Consider the following 11,719-nt stretch of genomic DNA (forward strand, 5'->3'; position numbering starts at 1 on the left):
ACATTGATACCAAATTAGATTTCTCTCATTTGTGCGTCTTCATCTCTTTTGAATCTTACCTGTAACAGGAAAATCTTTTTCCTGCTCCATATTGCAGGATTTATCAGTAACCACAGATCACCAGTTAACATAATGACTTAATTATGCAGCAGTGTCACTGTTAGAGTGAATTGTTAAATGTTTGTCATTTTTATGCTTACCATCCATTTCTACATTGTTTAACTGTAGGATGAAAGGAATTTCACAGTCCCCTCCCCAGATTCTCGAGGTTCTGGGTGGGGGGCTGTAGTCTTTTATTGTAGATACATCCTATCTGAAAGATCTGTTTCTTGTGTTGTAAGCTTCCTGCTTTTATGACCAAGGATGTTCCTCGTGCTTTTGTTTTATGACCCTTTGATCAGCAGGAGGACACACACACACACACACACACACACACATTCTTACTTACATACAGAAGTTCACACACAATGCCTTGTCTTAGAAACTATGTGGGCGTTACTTTTTGTGTGAACTGTGTTCTCAATAAAAGGCAGCAGGAGGAGGCCATCGTCGGGGTCATTTTTGTGCTGGACACAGATGAGGCCTCCCTTGCGCAAGTAATCAATCGATCGCTGACTGTCTTGTTTTCTTTCATGATGAATAAGTCTCTAGAACTATCGGGGTTTGTGGGAACACCGACCCAACAGTCACATCCACATAGAATCTGTAATATATGAGCATGTGTGAGTGAGTCTGTGGAGACACATGATATAAGTGCTGAGTGTCTTTATATCATGTTACTCTGAGCCCACTCTGTGCTGCAGAGCCACACCCTGTTTAATGACTCAGCCTTCCCATAAACACTATGTCATCACATTAGCAACCATCAATTCACTCTCTGCTGCTATTCCAAAGATTTCTTACCTTCAGGCAGCGAGGAACAGCAGCTGGTTCAGTCTGAGTTAGAAACAAAGGGATTATTTCAGTCTTGTCATAAAGCTCGAGTACAGCTGATGGTAGGAAAACAGATCCTGCTTCTTACTGAGTGTCTGCTGGGACGGAGTGGTGGAAAAGCTCAGAGAGAGAGGAGGGGCTTACGAAAGAGAAAGTAAAATGTTTTGGTGCAGCTTTATTGATGACAACATTTCAGAGGAGATCACATCATGTAACATTACAGGACAAAAACAGGTTTCTCTGTCTCGTAATCAAAGTTTAGCCATCCTTTGCTTTGATTGCTGCTTTGCACACTTTTTGACTGCTGTTGTTAAATATTCATGTCAGACATTTGTTTGTTCTGTAGATTAACTGCAGAGGACGGATCTTCATGCTGATGGTCTTCAGAGAGTAATCATGACCCTTCCACTGGTGCCAGGCCACACCAACAGCAAAGATAGTGCCATCAGCTCCCCAACGATAAACCCCGTTAGGGTTTGCATAGTGACAGTCGTTGTACCAGAACGCCCCCAGATATGTTTTTGCACAGTGCACTGACGAGCTGTCCTGGTCTTTGTCAAACGTAGAGAACTTCTGTTGGTTGTGAAAATTCAGGGCATCTCCTGCAGAGACACAGATGAACAATCCCAACATTACCTTTAATCCCAGTCAGACTGATCAGCAGGTGTACTGGGAGTGTTCTCAGTGGACTACTTTTGGACCAGCCTCCTGTATTTGAGCTCCTTTCCCCAGGCACTGATTCATGACCTGCTGTTCCCACAGACTCTCCACAAGAATCCAGCACAAGACTTTAAACTTACTTAACCTTGGTAGGTCTGAAAAAAATGCACACACTATTGGTCTTAAGGGCACAAAACGGCCACGCCCCAAAAAGTGCTATAAAATGATTATTTATTCATATTTTTTCCACTTTAAATTGGTCAGACTTTTACAACTACTTCTCCCTGAAATATTCATATAAAGTTTTAATTATATTTTCGTTGTTTTAACCCTTTAAATCCCAGTTTAATTACATGAGCGCCCTGTTTTTTTAGCCCCCCAAAAATTAAAAATTAAATATTTTCAAAAAAAAACATCTGAAGTAATATTCGTTTGTTATTATAATTAGGCCTTTAGATGGATCAAAGATTGGCACCAACATTCATTTTGATCCCCTTTTATTTTTTTTGCAGGAGCCCATTTCAAAAAATGCACACACTATCGGTCCTAAGGGCACAAAACGGCCACGCCCCAAAAAGTGCTATAAAATGATTATTTATTCATATTTTTTTCCACTTTAAATTGGTCAGACTTTTACAACTACTTCTCCCTGAAATATTCATATAAAGTTTTAATTATATTTTCGCTGTTTTAACCCTTTAAATCCCAGTTTAATTACATGAGCGCCCTGTTTTTTTAGCCCCCAAAAAATTAAAAATTAAATATTTTCAAAAAAAACCATCTGAAGTAACATTCGTTTGTTATTATAATTAGGCCTTTAGATGGACCAAAGATTGGCACCAACATTCATTTTGATCCCCTTTTATTTTTTTTGCAGGAGCAGAAAATGGTCCCGCCCGAGCACCCTGCTGCTTGCACCCCGGGAGAAGTCAGCCTCTCCCGGGTCTGTCTCGAGCAGCAGCGGGGCATCGTGGTTGGGTCTCCTTGTCCCCAAAACACACGTCCGATACCACGTGAAAACAAATAAATAATTTTCTGTTGATTTAAAAAAAATACACCCTCTAAAAGCCCTAAGGGCAGAAAATGGTCCCGCCCGAGCAGCCGGCCAAGGCAGACCGCGGGAGAGGCAGACCCCGGGGAGGAGTCTGCCTCTCCCGCGGGTCTGTCTGGAGCAGCCCCGCTCGCTTCTGAGCGGCGCCCGGGCAGTCCCCGGTCCCAGTAGCTGCAGCGTTTTTGACAGTTTCGGTGTCCTCATAACAACACGTCCGATACCACATGAAAACAAATAATATTCTGTTGTAGCCCTCAAAACAGAATGTAAGGATACTAACTATAAGGACACAAACACGTTGTGTCTTTGTGCCATGAAGATGCGCATAATCCCCAAATCGTGGAAAAAATTTTCCAACATTTAATTTGGCACGGCAGGTCACATAGCACGATAGCAAGAAAGATTCGTTCTTCTTTTTTGTCACATGCAGACTACTACAAGTAAAACGCACTGAAATATATGAAAACAAAGAGCCGATCGCTTTTCACTCACCGGAGTTAGCTCCATGGACGCGGTCGTGCAGGCGGTGCAGGCGGACATGGTCGGTCGGGTTTAAAAGTGTCCAACATTAGATATGCAACCGTATCACCGACGTTCAGAAGTGATCTCTTGTCATTTACTCTAAAACTAGACGATTTTATACGACAAAATCATAGCGATTGCACCAGGATTCGCATGGAGCCGTAAACAAGCCTATACCGGAAATACGTCGTCGTGACGTCAAACTCCCGCGTTTTAATTTAAAAACATTTAAAAACATACATTTTTGTTCTAACCACCAAACGCAATGGTAATGTAGCGATACTTATTTTTTCACTTTTTCAAACAAAACATCACAATTTTTCGTGCCTCAGAAAGCATAAGCGGAGCGTTCACTGTGCGCATTTACGCACGCTGAGTCAGCTCTCTTCCGGAGCTTCCGGAGCCTCGTCATCGGCCGTGAATTTGTTAAAATCATCCTGTGGCTCTTCCCATCGGTCTCCCCTTCGCTCACAATTTGCAGATAATTGGTGTCTCTACATGATCGATTGACCGTGTGAGATGACAGAAGCTCCATTTTCTGCTCATGCCGTGTTTTTACAAAGCAGTTTGTTAGCTTCCCATCAATGCACTTCCGGGTCATTCAGGTCATTCAACTGGATCTACATTTAAATAATACATTTGAAGGCAAAAATAAAATGTAATTTGCTTTTGGTCCATGCTTTTATATTTAATTTGATTGTATTGCAGTGTGGCCGTCTGAGAGAAAATACTTTCTAAAGCTTTTGAATAAATTTGAAAAAAAAAGTGTGTTTGTGTCTTTTTTTTTCTTTTTTTGGCATAAAGACCTTTATATTTTAAAAAATATAAAGGTAATCGATAGTGACACACAATACCACTCTTTTTTTCCCAGTTTTTAAAGCAGAAAGTGGCGCTCCAAACCTGAATTATTGGCCTTACTTTGGACTATAGCCAAAAAATGAAAAAAGGGCGCCACCTGGTGGACAAATAAAAAAATTACAATTTTAAGGCCCGGACTCCAAAATGTCACCAAAGCTTGGAGGATGCGAGTACAATTAGTTCTAATGATCGTGGAATGAAAAATAGCGTTTATAATGGGTTTCAATGGGGCACAAATCGACCACTAGGACCAATAGTGTAAGTTTATTTGTAGCTTAGCCACTGAAGCTAATTTAAGGAAGTCAGACTTGAATTTTGAAATAAAATTATACCAAACTTTTTTTTAGAGAATTTGGCTATATTCCATGCAACACAGTGCAAATGGCTTGGAAATGAAAAACCAAAAAGCCACAAAACGGCCCCAAGACCTTTTAAGGGTATGTATTCACCCACCTGCCCCTCCATCAGTGAATCCAGACACATTCAGCCTGTAGCCGTCAGACTCTCCATCGATGGAGAACGAGAAGTAACGAGCAAACACTTTGTTTCCATCAAAATCTTCCATGTTGACCATCAGCTCGTACCTTTTTCTCTGCGTCAGGTAGAAGACATTTTCCAAACCTGGAAAGAATCACAAACATTTAGAAAGTCATTGATCAAGTCTTTATGGTTATGATTCTACCCCTGAAGTCCCATAAGAGGTTCTACTTTATGAACAGAGAACTTAATGACTGATAAACAGGACCCTCACCGAGCCAGTACTCTCCAGCAGCGTTACCAAAGCCCGTCTTGTACTGATCCCAGGGTCTGTAGAAGTTCACCGAGCCGTCCAACCTCCTCTGGAACACCTGGGGAGGAGGCAGGAAGGTGCTTACTACACTCTAAAGAATGATCCATGGGGTTAGTGAGGAAAATATTAAGTGTTTTTAACATAAAAGCTGTGGGTTTCTACAGGTTTTAAATTGGTGGATGTTGATGTTTAAGCCAAAGGGCGAGTTCACTTTGAGGATACAATTGCTTAACTAATTAAAGGTAATTCTGTAGAGGTGGGCGGATCGATCCAAATACCGACAGTATTGATACCAATACAGGTGTTAGTATCGGATTGATACCAGTGCAATAGACCCGATGGTTTGTTTCTATTCTCTTAGTTCAGTTTGCAGCCCAATGTACTCTGTTAAATTAAGAATTTTTTTGGGTTGGGGGGGGGGGATAAGAAAATATTTGTCAAACATGGGCTATGAAAATTGTCACACACAGCACATGTAGACTTCAGATGTTTACCCAAAGTTCTTCAGAGACGGGCACATCCTAGGTCTCTGTTTGGCTTTAGACGGTTGGGCCATCTGAAAACAATTTAGCTGCAGTTCTAACAAGTGCTTATTTATGCGCATGCTTACTTATTTATTGTTTGTTTGCTTGTTTTTTTAAACACCATAGTTAAAAAGGTTTGAAATTTTCTTTCAGTGTTGTTTGCCTTAAAATTTTGCATTCTGAAAAAAGAAAAACAAAAGAAAAAGCCACGACTGTGCAGTTTTTTTGGTAGCATTTATTTTCTTACACATAATAAAAAAAGTCCTGTCTTTTAAATGTCCATGTTGCTCTTTAACTATAATAAATCTCCAAAGGAGCAAAATAATTTGAGCACATTGTCATTAAATACAAACAAACAAACAATGAACTGTGTTGTTTTTTTTTTAAACTGTCTTTTAAAATGTAATATTTATGGGACATGTGCCTCTCACAAATGATCAGTTTATTATTTGATTAAAGATGTGAACGTACCCAGAGCCTGTGTCCTGCTAATGAGGCTAATAAACATATTCAGCTACACCAAGAACTGAAGAGCATATTTGAAGTGTTTCAAAGCGTTTGATGGTCTAAAGCCGGCCCAAAGCTAATGTCACTAAGAACTAAACAATGTGAAGCTGGAATCAAGTTCAAGAGCAAGTTTGTTATTTATTTGTAAAGTTGTGTTGTGTGTTGTTGATAGTTTAAAACTAACTAGAATACATGATGCCATCAGTGTGCTTTTGTTTAACAGCAGCTTTTCAGAGTGTGAACTTCTTTCTGTCCTCTGCATTAATAATGTTTTCGTTTCTGGCTCAAGGACAACTTGTTGGTAAAAGCCTGCAAGTATTTGTGTCACGGTCCTGGCTCGGTGACCCAGTGTTTTTGGTTTTGTACTTTTTCTTTTGATTCTATTATGAAGTATGACTGTTTGTTTTGGTTTCTGTCCTAGTATTTCAGCCTCCTAGTTTGGCAGTACTTCCTGAGTTCTTGTTTTTAGGTTTTGTTATTTGGTTTCCCAGTTTTTATCCTGTGCTCCCTCTTCTCTGTGTTCCTTCTGTCTGTCCGTGGTGTTATTTTGTCTGCTCATGAGTCTGCGTCTGTTTGTTCTGTGTCTCGTCTGGATCTCTCTGTCTGTCGTGTACTTCCTGTTTTACTTTGTAGGTCTGTGCCTGATGTCTGTGCGTTCAGCTTTGTGCTCTCCCTGTCTCGTCAGTGTAATCAGCGTCAGCCGTGTCTCCCAGCTGTTTCCTCTTAGCTCTGTTCACCTCTTGTATTGAGTGTCTGCATCTTCCCCTGCTCGGTGTCACGTCGTACCCTCACTTCCGCTGTGTGTTCTGTTTGCCAGCCTGCCAACCTGTTTAGTTTGTTCCATTCTCCCAGTTTAGTTAGTCTTTTGTTCAGTTTCTTCCCAGCAATAAAGCCTCCGTGAGTGCTGCATTTTGGCTCCTCTCTTCCTGCCTGCCTGCACACAGCCATGACAATTTGACTTCATGTATTTATTTTGATCTCCCAGACATTTTTGTATGGATTGTTTTTTCTCTTCTTTTCTGTGACATATTTTTTAACGTGGGCGTGTCTGTTTTGAACATTGCTTTTGCAAGAAACAATATTAATATAAAAATGGAATTGCTATGTGTAATTTATTGTAACTAGATTTAAAAAAGTTACTATCAATAATATTTATGTAACAGTGTGCATGGACAGTTTTTAGTAGGAAGAAACATTAGAATAACCTAAATTTAAATAATTTAATCACTTAATATCACTAAAAACTTTTCACTATATTTATATTTATAGTGTAGTGGGGTTAGGGTTAAAAACATCAATTAAAAAAACTGAATCAGTAAATATTTAGTATGAAATGAGAGACTGACGGCATGATGGTGTGGTCATTAGGACTGTCGCCTCACAGCAAGACGTTCCAGGTTTTAATCCATGTTCTCCACGTTCTCTCCAGGTACTCCGGCTTCATCCCACAGTCCAAACAGTGTGCACGGGTAAGTAGTAGAGATGGCATGATACCACTTTTTTTATATCCGATACCGATATCTTAAATTTGGATATCTGCTGATACCGATATGAATTCAATATAATCTATGTTATAATCAATAAAACAGTTTTTTAATATCTCGCTGCATTCTGTATACGTTCACACTCAAATTTAGAAAACAAAACACTAAAGCTTTTCTATTATACTTGTATGCAAAAAATACAATAAACCCCAAATATTTTGCAGTTCAGCAATACTGATGTTTGTATTTAAACTTTAAGCAGAAATCTAAGTTTGTAAGTAAGATTCAGAAAGTAAATTAAAATGCAATTTAATGCAGATTTCAAAAACTCTTTGGTTCTGAAAAAATGAAATGCACTATCAGCACAAAATAATGTTTATATTCAACAACTTAAAAAGAACAAGTTGCATAATGGACCCTTTTATATTTAAAGCTTAACATAAACAGACATCCAGAGTGGAAAGCAGTGCAAATTAATGCAAACAGCTTCATGACACTCATCTTTTAACAAGATGGATGTCAGTGTGAGCTGTTTCTATCACATTTAACCTGAGACTGAATTCAGAGTAATTTCTATACAAAACTTAACACAAGTATGAAAAAAATTGTTTTTCTTAGTTTTTTTTCGAACCATGAAACTGTTCAGCCTGCAGTTTTTTTTCAAAGTAAAACGTGAGCCTGTCCATTGTGCGGTCAGACTTAGCAATGACAGCACGCAGACGTCCGAGCTCCATATATCGGTTGTTAAGCTTAATGTGGGAATGCTTTACCAACATTCAGAGATGAACTTACACACCTGCTTTACTTCTCTGGGATCGCTTGCTCGTAGATGAAATGCCTGTTTGGCAGCACGTAGTGAGGATTTCAGTGTGAACTCCAGACCGCTGAGAGGTCTCGCACACAACAGCTGCTCTATCATGTGACGCATACTGCTCTAACGTGCTAAGGTCATGAGCTGGGTTACTCCATGTCGCAGGTTTGTTGAGGTGCTTTCCTGATATTTAATGGATCGGGTTACTTTTTTATTTCTCCCTGATATCTGATCCAATAATGTAGCTCAGGATCGGACCCATACTGATACTTTATATCTGATTGGTCCATCCCTAGTAAGGAGGGATGGGAATTTATAAGAATTCTTCATTTTGATTCTCTTATCGATTCTCATTGGGCTCTCATACCATCACTAAGCAGTCTAAGCACTTCAGACAACCAGACATGAAGCTGGGAGTTCAGATACTCACCGTCCACTGTCCTTGTGAGTCCATGTCACAGTACACCTTGCCTTTGGCTTCACCTGCACAACGGTGGTGCCATGGTAGGTATCCCCGACAGAATTTGGTTCCCCCTGCGTTGGGAGCACGCAGTCAGCTGTCCAAATTATAATCAACAACAAACAAACAGCATCCCACAGTTGTTATGTTTTTAAACTCATTTTGCACAGAGAGACATTTTTGGAAAAATGTGTTGATAGCAATGTTGAATATTCTCACACAGTAAAAAAACAAAAACCTACACCTAAAATAATTACACCGTAAAGATGTTTTGTTGTTCTGTTATTTAAAAGAGGTAGTAGTTTATTTTATTGCTACCTGTAATTTATTGCAGTTTACTTTTATTTGTTTCATTGTTTACGTTGTTTGAGGTGTGAAATAATCTGCAATGAAGTTTGAAAACTAAATATGGTGGGTGTGCGTGGTTGGAGGATGTGTTTGTGCCGGTGGGGGGGAACAAAGAGGGGCCTAACAAAAAAGTTTGGGAACCACTGGTCTGGAGAATGAAATGATTTTGGTGCATTTTTGGCCTGAAGACCAAATGAATCAATGAAAACAAGGAAATGAATCCTCTGCATCTTTGGATGGGTCGTGATGGTCTGAAGTTTGAAAATAACAACACTAAAAAATCAGCTTCTCATTAGAGTAAATAACTCCAGTCTACCAGGACAGCAGACGTGGCTCCAATGGGATAGATGGTGTACACTCCACTGGTTCGACTGGTGTCTTGGTTATAGACATCGCTGCAGTCCAGTGGAAGGATGAAAGGTTCACAGCAGGTCATCAGAGGAAGCAGGAGGAGGATGAAGACTGACAGCAGCTGGAACAGAGGAGGTGTTCTTATTTTACTTCAGTCAAAGCTGCATGTAGAGCTGTAACGTTTGTGACTGTCAGACTGTGGTGGTGCCACACAGACACAAACCATAGAGGTTCTGCACGTGACATCATGCACATGTCGCTCAACTGCTGTCCGCCATATTGAACATGATCAGCGGTAGCGATCACTCCTGAACTGACGTTAGAGTTCTAACATAAGAAAGCTTACATGAGTCACAGTTAGTTACTGTCAGCAGATCAGACATGCTGGACCGCCGACAAGAGCTGGGGCTAAAAAATTTCAATTTTCAATTCAATTCAGTTTTATTTATACAGCACCAAACCACAACAACAGTCGCCTCAAGGTACAAGCGAGATGCTAGTCAGGAAAGTGTTTTTGTCATGAAACGGCTGTCTGCAGCCAGGCGAGGACCCAAATGCAAACTCACAGGAAACAAAACTTAAGCTCAAAATGACGCTTTATTTACAGAACGGCAAAACAAAAACTAAACTGGGAAATATTAAAGCTAACTCACAAGGAAACACAGGGAGACGCACACAAGGAAGGATAACGAGGGCGTGGGAGCACACGGGGAACACTGATAATCGTAAGACAGGGCAGGAGCAAATACAGCACGACGTACACCAACGGGAGAAAGTCGAAGTAAAACAGGAAGTACACAGAGACGCGGACTGGAGGGGCAGAGAACATGGGGCGAATACAGACATAATGGGCTGGGAAGGCACGGAATAAATTACAAGCAGGGAGAAACAAGGCATAAGAACTCAGATACACAGAGGGAGACACAGGGGAAAGACACGAGGGGAAATCTAATAAACGACGTCTAAACAGAATAAGCTGGGAACCTTTAGAAGAAACAATGGACCTAAAACGTAACACCAAATGAGAAAAATACAAGAGAACACAAAACACTGGTTAGAAGTCTTAGAAGTCCCGGGACCATGACAGCTTTGCTTCCTCTGAGAGTGTAAATACACTAGTTTGTTTACTCATAGTTTATCTCATCTACATAATGAAAAACCTGCTAAACATTAAGTTTTGGGATTATTATATGTTAGTGGTCACATGTCTGCAAAACCTCTATAGGACTGATATATATTCAGTCAGAAATGTAAAGAGTTCACTTACCTTCATCATTGCAATTCTGTTGAATTGATGTGATGAAAATCTGATGACTCTGAGCTGTAGTTATAAGCAGAAATCAATAATTACTGATACAATACAAAAATGTGGTTTAAAGTAGTTGCATTAGAGCATGGAGACAGATCTCTATAAGAAATCCTCAAATGAAGGCTGCAAAACAGAACACACATCTTACTCAGGAGCTCTACTCAGTGGTATGTTGTTAAATTTGTAGTCAGTCCAGACTCATTCTGGTCTCTTTGTTTTACATCATTTCTAAAGTATTTTCTGTCAACTCTGGACCTGATTTGCTGAGGCGACTGCATGGATCAGCTGTCGCAACAGGATTGTTTTAATTGTAATCACTGAAGCAGATTGTGGACTCTGCAGGTGAAGGAAGCTGTTAAGTTGAAAAAGTCCAGTCAAGGTTGGTTAGCCTGTGGGACTGCAGAGTTGGCGTGCCATTAGCTGTTAGCTAAGTGGAATGTAGCTCTTGCAGTGGTGGAAGCAAAACCAAAAGGAGTTTGATGAAGCCATGGAAAAAGAATTTCGATCTGCCTCAAATCAATTCTGGCAAACTGTCAGGTGACTCAGGAGAGCAAAGCGGGGCTCTACTCAGTGTTTAGTGGGGGTGGGGTGCTGGTGACTTCAACTGAGGTTATAGTCAGGGTGGTGGAAGGAATACTTCCAGGACCTCTTCAATCCCACGCACATGCTTTTTGTAGAGGAAGCAGAGTCTGGGGATGAATCATCACTGAGATTGTTAAACACATCTTTGATTGTCACACTGGGTGTTGGACTCCAGCAGGTGTGCCATTTGTCACTGACTCAGTTCGTAGGTTTTAATGGACAGAATACTTCTAGACGTAGCCAAGTGGCCGAAGGCTTTGTGGAATGCTGGACCACCTCTTCATCATGGCCTCAGAATCCCATCTCTGCTTTTTGCAGATAATGTGGTTGGCTTCATCAAAGGTTGCCCTCCAGCTTGCACTGGACTGGTTTGCAGCTGAGTGTGAAGCAATGGAAATGAGAATTAGCACCTAAAAGTCTGAGGCCGTGGCCCTCAGGCAGAAAAGGGTGGAGTGCCCACTTCAGATCTGGGAGAATTTGCTGCCCCAGGTGAAGGAGTTTAGGTATCTCAAGGTTTTGTTCACGAGTT

At 40.6% G+C, this 11,719-nt stretch overlaps 1 protein-coding gene across 1 annotated transcript; it reads right to left on the bottom strand.

The window, feature by feature from the left end:
* Positions 1-1,251: 1,251 nt before the first annotated feature.
* Positions 1,252-10,612, bottom strand: LOC134633429 (microfibril-associated glycoprotein 4-like). The gene is made up of 6 exons (XM_063482274.1): positions 10,567-10,612; positions 9,265-9,420; positions 8,571-8,606; positions 4,776-4,872; positions 4,478-4,645; positions 1,252-1,535 (listed from the first exon to the last, which is right to left on the bottom strand). The coding sequence occupies exons 1-6, from the start codon at positions 10,573-10,575 to the stop codon at positions 1,252-1,254; spliced, it is 750 nt and encodes a 249-aa protein (XP_063338344.1). The 5' UTR covers positions 10,576-10,612.
* Positions 10,613-11,719: the final 1,107 nt, after the last annotated feature.

This window comes from Pelmatolapia mariae, linkage group LG8 (assembly GCF_036321145.2).
Source record: "Pelmatolapia mariae isolate MD_Pm_ZW linkage group LG8, Pm_UMD_F_2, whole genome shotgun sequence".
In the NCBI taxonomy this organism is placed as follows: Eukaryota; Metazoa; Chordata; class Actinopteri; order Cichliformes; family Cichlidae; genus Pelmatolapia; species Pelmatolapia mariae.